General features: G+C 37.4%; 1 protein-coding gene across 1 annotated transcript; it reads right to left on the bottom strand.

Annotated features, from left to right (window-relative positions):
* Window positions 1-11,728: 11,728 nt before the first annotated feature.
* LOC114032795 (E3 ubiquitin-protein ligase TRIM11-like) lies at window positions 11,729-17,770 on the bottom strand. The gene is made up of 5 exons (XM_027848246.1): window positions 17,351-17,770; window positions 16,567-16,652; window positions 14,209-14,235; window positions 13,986-14,083; window positions 11,729-12,228 (listed from the first exon to the last, which is right to left on the bottom strand). The coding sequence occupies exons 1-5, from the start codon at window positions 17,768-17,770 to the stop codon at window positions 11,729-11,731; spliced, it is 1,131 nt and encodes a 376-aa protein (XP_027704047.1).
* Window positions 17,771-20,732: the final 2,962 nt, after the last annotated feature.

A 20,732-nucleotide genomic window follows, 5' to 3' on the forward strand; every position in this document is an offset into this window, starting at 1 on the left:
ATCAACACAACAGCTCTGTAGACCTTCAGTTTGGTAATCAGTTTAATACTTCTTCTCTCCCACACTTTCTTTTGGAGTCTCCTAAACACTGAACTAGCTCTGGCAATGTGTAGGTCAACTTCATTGTCAATGTGTACGTCCCTGGAAAGTATGCTGCCAAGATAAGTGAACTTGTCCACAATGTTCAAAATTTCTCCATTCACTATAACCAATGGTTCCATGTATAGATGGTGTGATGATGGCTGGTGGAATACCTGTGTTTTCTTCGTATTAATTTAGGCCAAAATTAGCACAAGCAGCAGAGAATCAATTCACACTTTGTTGCATCTCAGCTTCAAATCATGTACCAACTCTCTCTCCACTTTAGTATTTGCCTGTAGCCTTTTCAAATTAAATGATTTACCATCAGTGTGGTAGCTGACCTTGATGCTGTATTAGTCCTCATCGAAAGCAATTGACATTGACAGCTCATTGACAGCTATGCATGGGAGCAAGCACACATGCTCCATTAGTGACCAGGAAAGCAGAGCATTGTCCATTATCTAGATGCTGGGCAAGCATGCTATCATGAAATTGACATACAATTCTGATGAACTTCTCTGGACGAACATATTTTGACATAATTTCCAAAACCCTAACAACTGACAGTATCAAAAGCCTTGGTCAGATCAATGAACATTCTATACAAACCTGTTCTGCTCCTGGCATTTCTCCTGGAGTTGCTGGGCAGCAAACACTATATCAGCAATTTGTCAGCCTTTTCTGAAGCCACACTGACTCTCAGGCAAATAACCATCTTCTAAATGAAGGATCAGCTCATTAAGGAGGACTGCAGCAAGAATTTTGTCAGCAACGAGTAAGAGAAAGACAACCCCTGCCACTGCATCCCCTCCTCTTTCCCCCATGATTGTCACAGGATAATCTATTTCATTTGCCTTGTAGAGATGGACAGTTGAGGCATCCTTGAACTTCTGGAAGATAACCTGCCATATAACCCAGAAAATTTTAACCAGCTTTTGTATGAGCAATGGACTCCCCCCTCTTGAACCCCTATCACCACTACCTTGTAAATCCCAGCTGTAATAGAATCAGTACCAGGTGTTTGGCCATAGGAGAGGAGCCTAATGACATTCAAAACTTCATCTTCAGTTGGAAATTTGACTAGAGAGGGCTTAACTTCAAACTAAGGTAAACAATCAATGGCTTTAGCATTGATTGATGACAGTCTGTTGAGAGCACTATAGAAGTATTCAGCCCATCTCTCTAGGATCATGTCTTTATCATGAATCAATGTGGCTCCATCAACATTGAGTAGTTGAAATGCATCATATTTTTAAACTTTTTTATAATTTTAACAATTTTTAACTTTTTAACAATTTCAGCAAACTGTACCCCCCCTCCAAAAAAAAAAACATTGATGACTTGAATGTGTGAAATCCATCTGAGAAGGAGTAGGGTACATGATAGAATGACAGATGAGAAGCTTATGCATGTGCTGGTAAATTATTAACAATTGGCTAGAAAAAAAATACATGCAGGACACGCTCTTAAATCTAATCTACATTAGTAACATTTTCTCCATTACTTTTCTAAGTCTAGACAAACTCACAGAGCAATAAATCAAGCTCGAACTTACAGTATTTGGGGAATTCTGAGGTAGAAATGCTCACATTTAATAGTTGACTCTCCCAAGTTAGTACAGACCTGGCTCCAGCACACCTTGATTATCTTGGTTGGGTGTCAGGAATGGGGGAGTGCAACAATGAGGAAGACCTCATTGATTTGAATTGAAAAAGTTTTTTTTTCTTTAAATCCCCTATAGTGCCTAGCTCGGTATGCTAGAGGCACAGTTACAAGCCGTGAGTATTTGTTGCAATGGCCAATGTGGGTAGGGAAGTAGTTTGATTGGTATGGCACTGAATAAGTAAATTAATTTAGGTAGAATTGTCATTTCTATCATATTAGCTCAGCCTACCCATAAGCATCTGATGTTTTTTTTCCAATTATTTAGATCTGACCTTATTAGTGTGAAAAATGTTTTGTAATTGTGTTCATATACTTCCTGGTTTTGTTTTGGCAGGTATCCCAATATTTTATAGTCCCAAATATTTCATAGTGTCTACAGTAATTTTAAATAGAATTTCTCTTTCTACCTCTTGCTGCTGGGCTTTGTTACTCATATATAGAAATGCCTATGATTTGTGTGGGTTTATTTTATATCTTGCAACTTTGCTAAATTTGTTTATTATTACAAGTAATTTTTTTACTTGATTCTCTAGATTCTCTAAATCATCTGCAGAGAGTGATAGCTTTGTTTCTTCTTTGCCTATTCTAATTCTTTCAATTTTTTTTCCCTTCCGTAATCGCTACCACTAACATTATAGCTAACAGTATTGAATAATAGTGGTAATAATGGACATACTTGTTTCACCCCTGATCTTAATGGAAATGCTTCTAGCTCATCTCCATTGCATATAATGCTTGCTGATGGTTTTTGATAGATGCTACCTATCATTTTAAGGAAGATTCCATTCATTCCTATGCTCTCTAGTTTTTTAATAGGAATGGGTGTTGCATCTTGTCAAATGTTTTTTTCTGCATCCATTGAGATAATCATATGATTTCTGTTAGTTTTGTTGTTGATATGGTCAACTCTGTTGATAGTTTGCCTAATATTGAGCCAGCCCTGCATTTCTGGTATAAATCCTACCTGGTCATGGTGTATTATTCTTGTGATAAGTTGCTGTAATTTCTTTGCTAATATTTTATTTAAAAATTTTGCATCTATATTCATTAGGGAAATTGGTCCATAATTTTCTTTCTCTGTTTTGATTCTTCCTGATTTAGGTAACAGGACCATATTTCTATCATAAAAAGAATCTGGTAGGACTCCTTCTTCATCTATTTTCCCATATAGTTTATGTAGTATTGGAATTAGTTGTTCTTTAAATGTTTGATAGAATTCACTTGTAAATCCATCTGGCCCTGGAGATTTTTTCCTAGAGAGTTCATTGATGGCTTGCCAATTTCTTTTTCTGAAATGGGGTTGTTTAAGTATTTTATTTCCTCTTCTGTTAATCTGGGCAATTTATATTTTTGTAAATAATCATCCATTTCACTAAGATTGTCAAATTTATTGGCATACAATTGGGCAAAATAACTACGAATTATTGTTTTTATTTCCTCTTCATTGGTGGTGAATTCACCCTTTTCATTTTTGATGCTGGTAATTTGGTTTTCTTTCTTTTTTTTAATCAAATTAACCAAAGGTTTATTGTTTTTTTATTTTTATTTTATTTTATTTTATTGTTTTATTGTTTTTTTTTCATAAAACCAGCTCTTAGTTTTATATATTAGTTCAATAGTTTTCTTAATTTCAATTTTATTAATCTCTCCTTTGGTTTTCAGAATTTCTAATTTGGTATTTAATTGGGGATTTTCAATTTGTTCTTTTTCTAGCTTTTTTAGTTGCATGTCCATTTTATTGATCTCTTCTTTCTCCATTTTATTCATATAAGCATTTAGAGATATAAAACTTCCCCAAAAGACCACTTTCTCTGCATCCCATATGTTTTGGAATGTTGTCTCATTATTGTCATTCACTTGGATGAAGTTATTGATTGTTTCTCTGATTTGTTGTTTGACCCACTCATTCTTTAGGATTAGGTTATTTAGTTTCCAATTAATTTTTAGTTTATCTTTCCAAGGCCCTTTATTAGATGTAATTTTTATTGCATCATGATCTGAAAAGGATGCATTTAATATTTCTGCCTTTCTGCATTGGATTGTGAGGTTTTTATGCCCTAGTAAATGGTCAATTTTTTGCAGGTGCCATGTACTGCCAAAACAAAAGTGTAGTCCTTTCTGTCTCCATCCAGTTTTCTCCAGAGGTCAATCATATTTAACTTTTCTAAGATTCTATTGATTTCCCTAACTTCTTGTTTATTTTGTGGTTAGATTTATCTAGTTCTGAGAGGGGGAGGTTAAGGTCCCCGACTAGTATAGTTTTGCTGTCTGTTTCTTGCTGTAACTCCCTGAACTTCTCCTTTAAGAATTTGACTGCTATACCACTTGGTGCATATATGTTTAGTAATGACATTACTTCATTATCTGTGGTATCTTTTACCAGGATGTAATTTCCTTCCTTATCTCTTTTAATTAGATCTATTTTTGCTTTTGCTTTGTCTGAGATCAGGATTGCTACCCCTGTTTTTTTTACTTCAGCTGGAGCATAATATATTCTCCTCTAGCCTTTTACCTTTACTCTGTGTACTCTGCTTCAAATGTGTTTCTTGTAAACAATATATTGTAGGATTATGGTTTCTAATCCATTCTGCTATCTGTTTCCGTTTTATAGGAGGGTTCATTCCATTCATATTCACAGTTATGATTACTATCTGTGTCTTTCTCTCCATCACATCCCTCTTCCTCTGTCCCCCGGTAATGCTTTTTTCTCTCCTTTTTTCCCCTTTCCCTCCTTGCTACTCTGAGTGACCACTGCCTCCCTCAGTCTGTCCTCCCTTCTATTAGGCCCCTCCCTTTTCTTTTTCCTTTACCCTTTCAACTTCCTATAGGGTAAGTTAGATTTCTATACCTAACTGATTATGTTATTCCATCTTTGAACCAAATCTGATGAGAGTAAGATTCAAACAATGCTCATCTCTCTCCCTTCTTTCCCTCAACTGTGTTTGGTTTTTATACCTTTTCATGTGATGTAATTTATCCTTGTCTGCCTCCTCTTTTATTCTTCTCCCAGTACAATCTCTTTTCACCACTTAATTTGATTTAACATCCCATCACAGTCAACTTAAACCCACCCCCTCTGTCTAAGTATGCCCCCTTTTAAATGTCATAATGCCATTACAATTCTTAAGAGTTGTAAGTGTCATCTTCCCTTGTAGGGATGTAAATAGTTTGCCCTTATTAATAAGATTGTTATCATCATTGTTGTTTTCTTTCCTGTTTATCTTTTTATGTCTCTATTGAGTCTTGTATTTGAAAGTCAAATTATCTGTTGAACTCTGGTCTTTTCATCAGGAAGTTTTGGAAGTCCCCTATTTCATTGAATGTCCACTTCCTGTCTTGAAAGATTATGCTCAGTTTCACTGGGTAGTTGATCCTTGGTTGTAATCCAAGCTCCTTTGCCTTAAGGAATAGTGCATTCCACATCCTATGATCTTTTAATGTAGAAGCCGCAAGGTTTTAAGTAATCCTGACTGTGGTTCCATGACACTTAAATTGTTTCTTTCTGGCTGCTTGCAGTTTTTTCTCTTTGATCTGGTAGTTTTGGAATTTAGCTACTATATTCCTTGTCATTTTCCATTTGGGATCTCTTTCAGGAAGTGATTGGTAGATTCTTTTGATAACTAATTTACCCTTTGGTCCTAGGACTTCAGGGCAGTTTTCTTTGATGATTTCCTGAAGGATGTTGTCCAGTCTCTTTTTTTCATCATGGTTTTCAGTTAGACCAATAATTTTTAAATTGCCTCTCCTCTATCTATTTTCCAGGTCAGTTATTTTACCAATGAGGTATTTTACATTTTCTTGTATTTTTTCATCCTTTTGTTTCTGTTTGACTGATTCTTGGTCTCTCATAGAGTCATTAGCTTCCACTTGCCCCATTCTAATTTTTGAGGAGTTGTTTTCTTCTATTAGATTTTGGCCCTCCTTTTCCATTTGCCCCAATTTATTTTTTAAGGATTTCTTCTCTCCAGTTTTTGTGCCACTTTTTCCATTTGGCCAATTCTACTTTTTAAGGACTTGTTTTCCACAGTTAGTTGTTGTCCTTCCTTATCCAAGCTATTGACTCTCTCTTGCATACCTGTCATTTCTTTTCCCAATTTTTCTTCTACCTCTTTCATTTGAGTTTTAAAATCCATCTTGAGCTCTTCTAAGAAGGCTTTTTGGACTTGAGACCAGTTCATACTCCCCTTTGAGGTTCTCGATATGGGTATATTGACAATGTTGTCCTCTTATGAATTTGTGCCTTGATCTTCCCTTTCCCCAAAATAAGAGTCTATGGTCATTTTCCATTTCTGCTTTTTGTTCATGGTGTTTGCCTATTTTCTGACTTTTTACAAAAAAATGTTGAGTTTCCTAGCTGGAGCTAAGGGAGCACTTACCCAAGCTTCTTTTCCTGTTCAAAGGGGCTTTGCACTTGAATGTTTGGCTTCTGATTACCTGGGCTTTGCAGAAGCATGTCTCAATGGTGGTGGATTTCTGCCAGCCTAGAGCTTTGCCTTCTGGAGTTGTGCTTTTCAGAGTTGTGTTTAGGCACTGGATGATTTTGCTGCTGGAGAACACCATTACCTGTTGTCATTTTCCTAGCTGGTGTCTACCAGTTCCCCTTCCTGTACTGAGGTTCCCTGGGGGTCCTGATGTTGGCATTTACCTGTTCCATCAATCTGGGTCTCAGGATCTCTCCCTGGTATGCTGAGGTGGGGCTTGCCACTGGTTTGCTGGAAGGCCTCCAGTCCTGTACTGCTTCCCTTCCCTTAGAGTGAGAAGGGCCTTCCCCATTAATCCCTGAAGTTTCCTGGGGTACAAGACTGCTATGCCCTGTCTTTTTGCTGGCTCAAGTTTTTCCTGGGTCAATATTTTCTTGGCTTTCAGAGGTCAATGAGGGAGAGTGAGAAAGACTTACTTCTTACTCTGCCATCTTGGCTCCCAGAAGCCTTTTTGCTTGCTGCTTCCCTTTCCCTTTCCCTTTCCCTCCCCCTTCCCCTTTCCCTTTCCCCAATCCACTCTCACTGAACCTCTCCTTGAATGACCAACAGTAGGTCCCAGCCTAAGCTCCACTTAGTGGTTATTGTTTGGGCCCTGATGGCTGCAAGTGAATGTAAATAGCAATTATTTGTACTTTGCCCAGAAATCCTGAGAGTCTTCCCCTCCCATTTATTTTTTTTTTGACTAGGTAAAAGAGGCCATTCTTTGTCTCATTTCTTCCCTAGCCTGAATCACTGAATAGGTGTTGTCTTAGTCCAACTGAGAGCTGGGAAAGCCCTCAGCTTAAAAAAGCCAAGATCTCCCATTGAATACAGAGCCATCTCTAGTCATCCTGATTTATGTCTTACCACTGGACCCAGATGGCTCCAGAGGAGAAAATGAGGCTGGTGACTTTGCACAGCCCTCCCTCACTTAACTCCAATTCACTTGTAAGTCACAGCATCACCTTCCTGATGCCATGGTCCTTTTTGAGAATGAAGGACAAACAACAGCAGCAACAACAACAACTTTGCAGGCGGAGAAACTAAGGCAAAAGGATTAAGTGACCTGCCCAGGGTCACACAGCTAGTAAGTGTATGAGGCCAGATTTGAACTCAGGAACATGAGTCTTCCTGACTCTAGTCCTAGAACTCTATCCTCTGTGCCACATAGTTGCCCTATGTTTGAGTGTCCTAGAAACCCCAAAAAGTTAAAGCTGGAAAAGCCCTTATATGTCATCTATACATTTAGATCCTCTGATTTTAGAGGAGAAAACTGAAAACAGAGGCTTTAAGTAACTTCCCCAAGGTCACACCACTAGCTGGGATTGGAATCCAAGGCTCTTTATTCCTACTTAGTCCAGTTCTCTTTGCATTATAGCAAACTGAGCAGGCAGGGAAGGGGAGATTTGAGACCATGATGTGACCCTATATATATCACCTGACCAACATTTAGGACTGTGTAGTGTTCAGAAAAAATACTTGAGAAAAGGATTCAGCTAATATGGGCTGGCCTAAAGAAGAAAGGGGCATCAAGATAGTGCAGTGGAGAGAGCACTGGGTTTGCAAACAGGAAAAAATTCTTCTTCATGGGTTCTCATTCAACTTCAGACATTTACTAGCTGTGTGATCCTGGGTAAGTCACTTAACTTTATTTGTCTCAGTTTTCTCATCTATAAAATGAGCTGCAGAAGGAAATGGCAAACCACTCCAGTACCTTTGCCAAGGAAAACTCAAAGGGTGTTGCAAAAACTTGGACACAACTGAAAATGACTAAACAACAACAACAACAATTAGTAAGAAAAAATTACTGAATAAAATAACACCTTAAAGACCAAATTGGCCAAATGGTAAAAGAGGCACAAAAATTCACTGAAGAAAATCCTTATGAAGCAGAATTGGCCAAATGGACAAGGAGGTACAAAAATACACTGATGAAAAGAACTTAAAAAAAAGTAAAATTGGCAGAATGAGAAAAGAGGTACAAAAGCTCCATAAAGAAAATAATTCCTTAAAAATTAGAATTTGGCAAATGGAAGCTAATGACTCCATGAGACATCTAGAAACAATAAAACAAAGCCAAATGAATGGGCGAGAAAAAAGGAAAATGTAAACTACTTCATCAGAAAAAAAATAGAAAATAGATTGAGGAGAGATAATTTAAAAATTATTGGATTATTTGAAAGCCATGATCAAAGAAAGACCCTAGACATCATCTTTCAAGAAATTATCAAGGGAAACTGTCAAGATATCCTATGACCAGAGAGTAAAATAGAAATTGAAAGAATCCACCAATCACCTCCTGAAAGAGATCCCAAAATAAAATTCTCAAGAATATCATAGCCAAATTCGAGAACTCCTAGGTCAAAGAGAAAATACTTCAAGTAGCCAGAAAGAAACAATTCAAATATCATGGAGTCATAGTCAAGATGACACAAGATTTAGCAGCTTCCACATTAAAGGGGTGGAAGGCTTGGAATGACATTCTGGAAGGCATAGGAGCTAGAATTACAACCAAGAATAACCTACCCAGCAAAATTGAATGTAATCCTTCAGTGGAAAAAATGGATATTTAATAAAATTTCATTAAGCAGTAAGCAAATGTCATTTAGCATTCCTGATGAAAAGACCAGAGTGGAATAGAAAATTTGACATTCAAATGGAAGACACAAGAGAAGCATAAAAAGGTAAACATGAAAGAGTAATCATAAGGGACTCAATAAATTTAAACTGTTTACATTTATATGAGAAGATGATACACGTAACTCCTAAGTACTTCATCCTTATTACTTATTACTTTGTCCTTATGAGGGCAGTTAGAAGGAGTTTACAGGGACAGAAGACATGAACATGAGTGGATTATGTTGAAATGATCTCCAAAAAAATGAAGAGGTGAGAAAGAGGGATGCACTGGGAGAAGAGGGAAAAGAGAGGTGGAATGGGGAAATTTTTCTCACATAAATGAGGCATGCAAGGAAGAGCTTTTACAATGGAAGTGGAAATGGGTGTATGGCAGGCAATGCTTGAAACTTATTCCCATCAGAATTGGTTCAAAGAAAGTAGATTTTATTTACACACACACACACACACACACACACACACAGATGCACACACTCATTCAGTTGTGTATTAAAAATGTAACTTACCCAATACAGAAATGGGAGTAGAAGGGGATAAGAGAAAGGAAGGGATGATAAAAGGGAAGGCAGATTAAAGAAGGTGCTGGTTAGAAGCAAAATAAACTCTTGAGGAGGGATAGGGATGAGAGAGAGGATGAAACAGATGGAGGTAAAAACACAGTCATCATAACTGTGATTCTGGAGTGGATGAGCTCACCCATAAAACAGCAGCAGATAGCAGAATGGATTAGAAACAAGATTCCAACAATATGTTGTTGACAAGAGACACATTTGAACCAGAAAGACAAACACAGAGTTAAAATTAAGGACTGGAACAGAATCTAAACAGTTAACATAAAAAAAAGAACCAGGGATAGCAATCCTAATCTCAGAGAAAGCAAAAGCTCTTTAATTAAAAGAGATAATCAGGCAAACTACATTATGCTAAAAGGTACCATACACAATTAAGGAATATTTTTTAAAATTGCAGGAAGTTTCTCTGATAAAGGCCTAATTTCTCAAATATATACTGAGTAGAGGACTGAGTCAAATTTATAAAAATAAAAGCCATCTTCCAATTGATAAATGATCAAAGGGCAGTTTTCAGAAGAAGAAATCAAAGCTATGTATAGGCATATGAAAAAATGTTCTAATTCACTAATGATTAGAGAAATACAAATTAAAACAAACAGAAATAACAAATGCTGAAGGGGATGAGGGAAAAATATGCACACCAATGAACTGCTGGTAGAATAGTGAAGTGATCCAACCATTCTGGAGAACATTTAGAACTAGCTTAAAAGGGCTATACCCTTTGACCCAGTAATGCTACTACTAGGTCTGTATCCCAAAGAAATTAAAGGAAAAGGAAAAGGGCCTGTATCTATATGTACAAAAATATTTATAAAGCTCTTTTTGTGGTGGCAAAGAATTGGATATTGAGAGCACGCTTATCAATTGGGGAATGGCTGCACAAGTTGTAGCATATGATTGTGATAGAGTATTATTATACTAAAAGAAATCATGAGGGGAGTGGTTTCAGAAAAAATGGCAAGAGCTATATGAACTGCTGCAAAGTTAAGTGAGATTAATCAAGAGTTCACTGTGCACAGTAACAACAATGTTGTAATGATGGTCAACTATGAAAGGCATTGCTACTATGATTAATAAAATTATCCAAGACAGTTCCAAAGGACTTATGATGAGAAAATGCTATCCACTTCCAGAGAGAGAACTGATCAACTCTGAGTGCAAAATGAAGTAAAATTTTCTCACTTTTTCTTTTTTTGAAACAAGGCTAATATGGAAATATGTTTTGCATGATTTAATAACATTTCAGTGTGTGTGGGAATATGTGGGAGGATAGGAGAGAATTTGGAACTCAATTTTAAAAAGAAAAGAATGTTAAAAATAAATGAATAATAACTAAAAATCAAATTACATATAGACATTTATTTCATTACTCTTAAAATGGTTTTCAATTTCATTTCTAAACTCAGTAGAGCTTTCTTTTGCATTGAATTATAAAATTAATTTTTAAGTTTTATCTTTCTAATTTATTTTATATGTCTATCTAAATTAATTTATTTTCTTTATTTTCTGATACACATTTCTCTCTATGGACCACTTTGTTTTTCATCCAAAATTTTTGCTTGATACTTCATTGTTGTCATTTTCTTTGACAAACCAATTTACTGATTCTGTTATTTTTCTCTAACCTACTATTGCTTTGAACTTACATTATTTAGTCTTTATTTGAGGCTGAATCTTGACTGCAAACTCTCCTTGCTGATAATTATTACTACTTCATGGTCAATAAAGATTGAATTTTGGGTTAATAGGTTTTTTATTTGGTTAGAAGATCTTTAAGGATTAGCATGTGCTTATTTTTTTAAAGTGTGTTCAGAGTTGAAAAACCTGTATATTTCTTATGAATCGCACTTAAGAATCAGTAGATGTCAAATATATATAGTCCCATAAAATTCTTGTCAGCCTTCCTTTTTAAGAATTTATCATTCTGTTAGACTTGTCTAGGTCTGAATGGGACACATTGAGTTCCCCTAGTTTCAAGTTCCCTCTCAGCTTCATACTTGTCATCCATTTTTCCTATAGGTAATTGAGAGTGTTCAATTCAATTCAGCAAGTATGTATTAAGCCCCAGCAACGTCCTATGTTTTGGGCATACAGAGAACAAAATCAAATAATCCCCACTACAATATGACTTACATTCTACTGGGAGCAAGGGAAAATATATACTAAGATGAAATAGGAAAAGCTATTATATGTAGCAGGGCAAGCAGGTACAATTATTTTCATATAACAGAACACATACATCAATTTGGCCAACAAGTATGCATTCCTTATTCTCTCTCAATTAGGGGCAGATTGTGAGAGAGCAATCATATGTCAGGACTTTCTTGAAAGACAGAAGAAGGGTGTGAGCAGTCCAGAGAAGGAAGTACTGGGGGAAGGATAAATTAGATATCTTTGTTTAATATGATAAAATGATATCTCTCCACGTTCATAGTCAAGGAAAATGCCAACCTTCAAACTGGGCACACTGATTTGGTGGTATTTTTTATGGACTTGGGAATCAAAATTGTGCTGGGCTATGGTATAAAGATAGTACAAATTCTGCTTCTGTACAGTCACAAGCATAAAGAAATCTTGAGAATCTTTTGTTTTTTTACAGATGCCAACACCCCAGTCAGTATTATTTGGCATTTCTGCTTCCCAGTAACATCTCATTGAAATGAAGGACTGAGTAGGAAGAACTTTGGCAAAATCTATAAATCTCCCACTATTATTGGGCACTTCTTCCTGGACACCTCCATATCTCACACTCTTCAAATCTTCAGATATGATGAAACTAAGAGCAGCTGTGTTAGAATCCAAAGTGCTGTTCACTGTGGAGAGACGAAGAGTTGATTCAATCAAAGGTAATAGCAAAGTTGTATTTATTACTGGGATAGGTGACAGGAGTTTAGACTAGGAAGTGACAATCTATGTATCACTGATATTCAAAGAAGTAACTTGGAAAGTTCAGTACAGCTGCATAGTATGAGGAACAGAATGATCTTTGGTTTGTCCAGTAGCTGAGAGATTGTGTTATATGCTTATTTGCAAAATCTGGTTCTTTCTGCTTGCCTCTTGCTAAGACTTATAAAACAAATGTATAACCAGGGCTATCATAGATCATATTGGTGTTTTTAGATGTGAAATTGGAGTCATAACATGCTGGCTCATCTGTGGACTATTTGAAGGCTGCACAAAAGGAAGGTAAGTACTGCACCCTTTGAGTAGGGCCTTGGAAAATTGATAAGGATATTCCCTACATCTTTCTTTCTTTCTTTTTTTTACCTTTTTCTTTCTCCTTTTGTCCATCTTTCTTCCCTCGTTTCTCTATCTCTTTCTGTGCCTGAATCTTGTATGTGTCCCTCCTTTCCTCTTAATTTTTCTCTCTTTCACCTTTCCTCAGGTTTATTTTTTTTTCCTTGGTAAGGATGGTATACCCCAATAAACCCCATCCCCCTTCTCCAAGTACATCATCCTTTGTATTCTTTAAGCTTTCATATCATTGTCATTTCTAAGAAGCTTGATGAACTGTAGTCCTAAGTGGTAATGTTGTTGTCACTCTTTAATGGAAAAAGGCTTTGGGCAGTCATCAGACTCATCAGTGGATCATTCCCTTTCCATACAATGGAACCAACACATAATGGCAATGTTTAGATTGGTTTGGGTAAGGAGAACTAGAAGAGTCTGGAGAATAAGGGTGCTATTTTGATTCTCTTCACTGTTTTCCTTAGCAGCTCTATTCATTCTTAGGGATTTAACTTTCATGCAGATGGTCCACCCCAAAATTTATCTAATACAACCTCTCTTCTGAGATACAGATCTGCATATTCATCTACTTACCGGAAAACTCTGCCCCAGGATTCCAATGACATATGAACCTTAACATGCCTAAAACAGGTTTCATCATCTTTACCCTTATCCTTGAGATCCTCAAGATAAGCCATTTGAGCATGAATTGAAAGAATGGGGAATATTTATTTTGGAGAAGAGAAGACTTAGGAGCCACATGATAGCTATCTTCAAGTACACAAATGGTTTTCATATGAAAGGAAGATAAAATTTTCTCTGCTTGGCCTCTGCTGCTAGATCAAGGAGAAATGGTTAAAAGTTGCAAAGAGGCATATTTAGCCTCAATGTGAGGAAAGCCTTTCTGAGAATGAGACCATTGTAAAAAAGAATGCCTATGTTTGGAATTATCAGGCTTCTCTTCATTATATGTTTTCTTTCTTTTTTTTTTTTTTGCTAGGCAATGGGGTTAAGTGACTTGCCCAGGGTCACACAGCTGGTAAGTGTCTGAGAATGGATTTTAACTCAGGTCCTCCTGACTCTGGTGCTAGTGCTCTATCCACTATACCACCTAGCTGCCCCCACTGTATGTTTTCATGCAAGGAGGGATAGATGAACCTTCTTAAATATTTTGTAGAGAGAATTATTATTTGGATAAAGGTGGTCTACCTAATAATCACTGAAGTTTTTTCCAACCCTGATGTTCTGGGATTGTGTGAAGGCAAAATGGATTTTGATCCAAAGGAAAATTGGACAAGACATAGAAATGTGCTGCCTGTTTGTTACTGATTTTCTCACTCACCTTTGAAATTGAAAATCCTTTCTATGATTCTAGGGATGGGATACATGGTCATGTTTATAGGAAGGATTTCTATTTCCCTCTGCAGTACAGAATCATTCCTAGAGAAATCAAATATCAAATTTAATTATTAAAGAATACATGGCATAGTCCCCATTGCTCCAATTAGTAATGTTTATTAGCTTAATTTTTTTTATCTTTCCTAATGAATAAAAAGTAAAATTACTTGGTTAACACTACTTTCATAACCTGAAGGAAGAAAAAAATTATATGGTAAGGACAATGATGTATTTGAGTTAGGAAAATGAGACTTTGGAAATGATCACCTATTCATTGTCTTGAAGAGACCCTGCGATTAGAAAGAATCTTGTAGTTTCTAGCTCTACAACATGTCACACATGTGTCCCTTATCTCCTCTCATATAACTATTAACTTAGTTTAGGCCTTCCTCACTTCTTATCTAGACTCTTAGTGTGATCTCCTAATTTGTGTTAATATATTTATTGCCTATAATCTACCCAGAACTGAAGGCCATATCAATTAAATTCCAATGATTCCCTATTATTTCAATAATAAAACTCTTCTATTTAGTCATTAAAATTCTTCACAATGTGGCTGCAACTTATCTTGCAGATTCATTTTACATTATTATCCTTCATTCCCACTATATTTCAGCCTCATTTTATATTACTCTCTTTCTTTCCTTCTATGTTCCAGTCTAACTTGTCTCTGTGTTCATAGAGAATAGGACAGAGTTGAACTTACTACCTTAGGAGTTAATAAAGAGAAAAAGAGGAGAGACTAGTCTGTCTGGGGAGAGTACTGAGAAGTGGAGGTGCTGGAGGTCATTATGAACACAAAGAATGAGTTTAAGGATCATAAAGCAGAAGAAAAGATGGAATACTAAAATATGATGAGTAAAGGAATTGCAGATTTCTGGAGCATTGTTGTTCATCCTTCATTTTCAAAGATCGGTGACATTATGGTGTGATGTCTTGAAGTGCTTGTGAATTCCATTTAAGTTAGGCAGAGATGCCATCAAAGTGGCAGAACAAAAGCCAAGGAAACTGGCAATGGCTTGGGATGTAATGGATGACCTTGGTGTCTTTGATGTCTGACCAAGCTCTAAGTACTCTGTAGTGCCTGCCTCAGCCATCCTCACGACCACTGAAACAATTTGTTCTCATCTACCCATTCTACTGGCAGAAGTCTTCACATGACTGGGGTAGACATCACCCTAACTCACCAATAGGTTTGAGGCCTGTCAGTTACCCTCAACATGGTTAGCCATTTGTCCAGATGGTTTACTAGGGGGTGGATGCTGCACATATACAGTTTCTTGGAACCATAGTTAAGAGTTGAGTGACAGGTGGGTACCAAAGATGGGTAAGCAGTTCTGGAAAGGGCTTGGCAAGCCCTCAGAATGGAAGTGTGAACAAAATGGAGGAGATATCGAACACTTGTGGGTGATGACAAGATCTGTGAGTGACTGAGGTGGAGTGGAGGGGTAACTCATTGGAACTGAATAAAGTGAGGAACTTGGAAGTAAGGGTCCTTGAGGTAGGGTCGATATATATGTGGAAGTCCTATGGTATTGGGAGCATGAGCTGAGATAGAAAGAAAAAAATGAGTAGCCATTGAATTCTTTGAACAAGGAAGGAGAATGAACTGGGAATGGGGATTAGTTAAAAAAATGTCACCTTTACCTTGATTGGGTACTTTATTAGACTAGAATGAACCTCAGAGGAAGTTCTGTTGGCAGAGGGAGAGTATGGAAATGGTAATGGAGTGCAAGGAGTATTCTGACTCCTGAGGCAGAATGGTGGAGGTATGGAAGTGTAACCAGGACAGGAAAAGGTAGCTAGGGATGAAATGCCCTTCATCTTATTTCCTGTGGCCTTACCTGGAGCAAATCCACATCCGGTTTCTTACACTCTTCTTCTATCTCTATGATTCTCTTCCTTAATTCTTGACTTTGATGGGACAGTTGGCATATTCTCTTGCTCAGGCTTTCCAAATTGGTCTTCCCCTCCATTTGTATACATGATAGAGATGCATCTTTCTCCTCATCCAGGAATTGTTGCATTTTCTCAAATTCAGACTCAATATTTTTCTTTTGAATCTCTATTTCCTCCTATAAGGAAACAGATGAGGACAATGAAATACAGGAAATAACATGACACTAAATGACAATGAGAGAATAACAGACTTTTTGGCTTCCAACTGGATTTTGAATTTGTTCATTTCTGAGACTGAAGTTGGCCACGGACAATGAGTGCCCTCTCTGTGCTGCACCCACTACACTGTCCATTCTCCTGCTTGAAATCACCACTTCCTTTCCCATGGTGCTCTCTGACTGCTATAATGTAATTGATTTGGAATCTGAAGGCCTGACTACAAATGCCTCTTGTGCCGCTTACTATCTATCTTACTATCTTTAGGTAAAGCAATTAGCCACTCTGATCATCAGTGTCCTCCTTTGTGGAAGCCAGTATATTCACTACCTCTCTCAAAGGGATGCTCTGGAGGATGACAGCAGACAATGCATTTCAAATGCTGAAGATAGATACTTGTCTTTATGAGTGCAAATTTAATATTCTCATTAGCCCTCTGTTTAACAGCATTCTCAGTTTTCCTCCACAAATGAGTCACAGTTTCTTGGAGCTTCTCCTATAGTAATGAATTTAAAAAGAAAGAAAAAAACAACCATGAATTCTTGTATGCCTGAGAGATTTCAGCTCTAAGTATCCAAACCTATTCATGTGTGAATGACTGAGATCAATGAATAATGAGACAGTAATGCTCTTAGTTTTGAAGCTACAGATACAATTTAAAACGGAGCCCATGGTCTATGTGGGTAGTGATTCAATGTCCCAGTCTTTCAGCAAGCAAAAGCCTGAGATGTAACAGTGGTCTTCTTTCTCCTGTTCTCTGCCAGAAGGAGGTAACTTTCCAGCGTCAAACACAAACAACAAATGTTGCTGAACTTTCTTGGCCTTCTCTGTAGGAGGTGAAGAAACGGGTGTTATATTTTTTATTATATCAAGTGAAGATAGCCCTGATAATCTCAGATTCCCAGAATCAATTCTCTAAAAAGAACAGAGTTTCTTCCAGAGCAGAAAACCAGGGGACATTTCAATCAAAACTAGAGTAAGTTCTTGAACATTAAGGGAACATTTCTGTTGATCTCAATCCATAAGGAAAGGCTCAGGCTGAGGCTGAATAACATAGCACATTTCAATTCAGCAATAGTATTTTGAGTACTTAGATACAGCAGCTGGCTTGTTATCTCTTCCTAGGATGATCTTTGCAGACTAGAGTGCAAATTTAAAATGTACTTGTGGTTGGGTGATGAATCCATTACTTACCCTGATGTCCTCAGCAGCCTCATCTATGCAACAGAGTGTATGAGCCTTATGCTTGTTGGACTCAGAACAGGACATACAGATTGGGCTCTGGTCATCTTCACAGAACAGTTTCTGCACTTTCTGGTGTGTCTCACACTTGCTATGGCTTCCAGGGTATTGCAAACAATGAGGTCTTAGTCTTTTGGCAATGGCTATCAGTTTCCCAAGATGCACATTGACTTTGAAAGCCCTAACCTGGGAGACACTCCTGCACTCTGGGCAGGAGAAAGAGGGAGAGGCTTGCTGCCAGCTCCTGAGGAGGCAGCTATGGCAAACACTGTGACCACACTCAATGGACACTGGGTTTTCCAAGTAATCCCTGCAGGTGGAGCAAATGAGCTCTTTCTGGAAGTTTTCAATCAGCTCTGGGAAAGAGGCCATGTTTCTGAGGAAAGAGAATGGAAAAGGTCAGTGACTGGGTCTGGGGATAGAAGTGCCCTTATTACTTGGCCACTTCTGATCTACCAACTTTATCATTTCATTTAGCTGTTTGGTTTTTGGTTTGTTTTTTTTTTAGTAATATAGTGTGTGTGAGAGGAAGACTGAATTTTTCATATTATGCAGTTGGGGAAACTGAGGTGAAAAATAGGTGAGCATTTTGATTACCATCTGATCTCTTAAACTCTCTAGACTAGCTAACATAGCTCAAGTAAAATACTGTTTTAAATGAGAATAAAAACTTTATTTAGATAAATTTGCTGTTATCTTGTTCTCTACCAACCCTTGTTGATAATTTCAGATAATTTCGGTTATAATACCTTACATAACTTTCATTTTCTCCTTTCTCTCTCTCTCCCTCTCTCTCTCCCCTTCCTTCTCTTTCTTCACACTTTCTCTCCTCCCCCTTCTCTCTTTCAATATCTTCAAACTTTATTTTGATGTTTTTCACTTTCCTTTTGGGGAAATTCTACACTCCTCATCAGAGCTTCACCTGTAATAATGACTGAACAAATAAAACAAGAGTTCTCCTAAGCCAAACGACACATAAAACACATCTTAAAAAGAGCAAGCAGGAGCAGCTAGGTGGTTCAGTGGACAGGACATCAGCCTTGGAGGCAGGAGGAACTGAGTTCAAATCCAACCTCAGAAACTTACTAGCTATGTGACCCTGGGCAAGCCACTGAATCCCCATTTTCCCCCAAAGGAAAAGAAACAAATAAGGTACATTTTTTGGGGAACCAAGATTAGTCATTATAATTACAGTTTTCGTTTCATCCTTTGCATATGAATGTCTGTAGTAGGAGGCTGTGTAGTGTAGTATAGGCTGGAGGAGGAGGCAGCAATAAAGGCAGAGAAAGAGTGGTCAGACAGGTAGGAGTAGAACCAAGAGAAAGTGGTGTCCTAAAAACCTAGAGAGAAGAGAGTATTGAGGAAGAGAGAGTTATTGATTATATCAACAGCTGCAGAGAGATCAATGAGAATGAAGAATGAGAAAAGGCCATTGGACTTGGCAACTAAGAGATCATTAGAAACTTTGGAGAGAGCAGTTTCAGTGGAATGATAAGAAGCTGGCTTGGAAGGGATTAAGAAGAGAGTGAGAGGAGAGAAAATGGAGGTGCCTAGTATAGATGGCCTTTTGGAGGAGTTCATCTGCAAAAGACAGGAGAAAAATATAACTATGGGGGATGGAAGGATCAGATGAAGATTTTTTCAGGAAAGGGGAAATAAGTCCTAGAAAACGATCCAGTAGAGAGGGAGAGGTTGAAAACAAATGAAAGAGTGAGGATGACAGTGTGGGCAATCTGTTATAGGAGATAGAATGTAATGGAATCACTTGAAAAGTAAATGGTTAGTCTTGGTAAGGAGTAAAGTCACTTCATCATGTGAAACAAGAGTGAAGGAGGCAGATGGTACCTGAGTGATAGGAGCTAAGGAAGAGAATAGAGGAGGGACTTCAGAGTGAATGACTTCATTCGTTTTTTTTTTTTTTCTTTAAAATATGAAGCAAAGTTCTCAACTGAAAGACTGGGTTTAAGAGGATTCATGGGAGGTTTGAGGAGGGATGAACAGGTTTGGAAGAGCTGCTGTGGAGAGTAGGATAGTGAATTGAAAAGGGAGCTATAATAGGATTGCCTAGCAGTAGTGAAAAATTCAATTGAGGGTAAATAACATAAATTTGTAGTGGACTCAGTCAGAATGGTTGCATAATGTTTTCCACCTTCATTCAACAGCATGTGTGCAAGCATTAAAGCAATAAATGTTGGTTGTGATCCAAGGCTGTGGCTTGGCATTATCGGGGATATAAGGGGGATAGGGATTCAAAAGAGGAGGACAATGTAGAGTTGAATTGGTTCACTAAGGAGTCAATATGGCGAGAAGACAGTGGCTAGTGCAAGCGAGATGTCCTGGGAGAGAATTAAAGGATCAAGGGATTGGAGGTCAGTGAATAATAATAGGGTTATGTAAGGGAAGGAAAAATGAGAAGTAAAAATTCAATAGATTATGGTCAGATAAAGGATTTTAGAATTTTTGAGCACGGGTATAGTACATCTGTAGGTGATGACAAGATTAAAGATATAACCATCTTTGTGTGCAGCTGAGGTAGGGTAGGGGAATGGCTCATAGTAGGAGAGTAGGTTGAGAAACTAAGTGTTAGGGTATTTGAGGGTGAATCAATATGTATACTGATGTACTCTATTATGAGAACAGGTATTAGTGTAGAAAAACAACTCTCCTGGATCTATTTTCAGGTCAGTTGTTTTTCCAATGAGATATTTCACATTGTTTTCTAATTTTTCATTATTTTGGGTTTGTTTTACAGTGTCTTGATTTCTCATAAAGTCACTAGCTTCCAATTGCTCTATTCTAATTTTTAAGGAAGTATTTTCTTCAGTAATCTTTTGGACTTCCATTTCCATTTGGCAAATTTTGCTCTTTAGGGCATTCTTCTCCTCATTGGCTTTTTGGACCTCTTTTGCCATTTGGGTTAGGCTATTTTTTAAGGTGTTATTTTCTTCAGTATTTTTTTGGGTCTCCTTTAGCAAACTGTTAACTTGTTTTTCATGATTTTCTTGCATCACTCCCAGTTTTTCCTCTACCTCTCTTGCTTCTCAAAATCCCTTTTGAGCTCTTCCAAGGCCTGGGACTGATTCATATTTTTCTTGGAGGCTTTGGATGTAGGAGCTTTGGCTTTGTTGTCTTCTTTGGTTTTATGTTTTGATCTTCTTTGTCACCAAAGTAAGATAATATAGTCCGACTCTTTTTGTGCTGCTTACTCAATGATCCTGGCCAATTACTTGAATTTTAAACTCTTTGTTAAGGTAAAAGTCTGCTTCCAGTGTAAAGAGTGTACTGTCCCAAGCTTTGGGGGTTTGTGCAGTTGTTTTCAGAGGTACTTCTAGGC

Source organism: Vombatus ursinus, unplaced genomic scaffold (assembly GCF_900497805.2).
Source record: "Vombatus ursinus unplaced genomic scaffold, bare-nosed wombat genome assembly UNPS02005659.1, whole genome shotgun sequence".
NCBI lineage: Eukaryota > Metazoa > Chordata > Mammalia > Diprotodontia > Vombatidae > Vombatus > Vombatus ursinus.

What these genes read in the sequence shown, in the direction of transcription:
- LOC114032795 (XM_027848246.1), bottom strand. Translation starts at nt 17,770, where the DNA reads ATGGCCTCTTTCCCAGAGCTGATTGAAAACTTCCAGAAAGAGCTCATT. An exon ending in AGGCTGCTGAGGACATCAGG is followed by an intron (nt 16,653 to 17,350) that starts GTAAGTAATGGA and finishes TCATTACTATAG; the next exon opens with GAGAAGCTCCAAGAAACTGT. An exon ending in AAGGATTTTCAATTTCAAAG is followed by an intron (nt 12,229 to 13,985) that starts GTGAGTGAGAAA and finishes GTCTCTCCACAG; the next exon opens with TGAACAGCACTTTGGATTCT.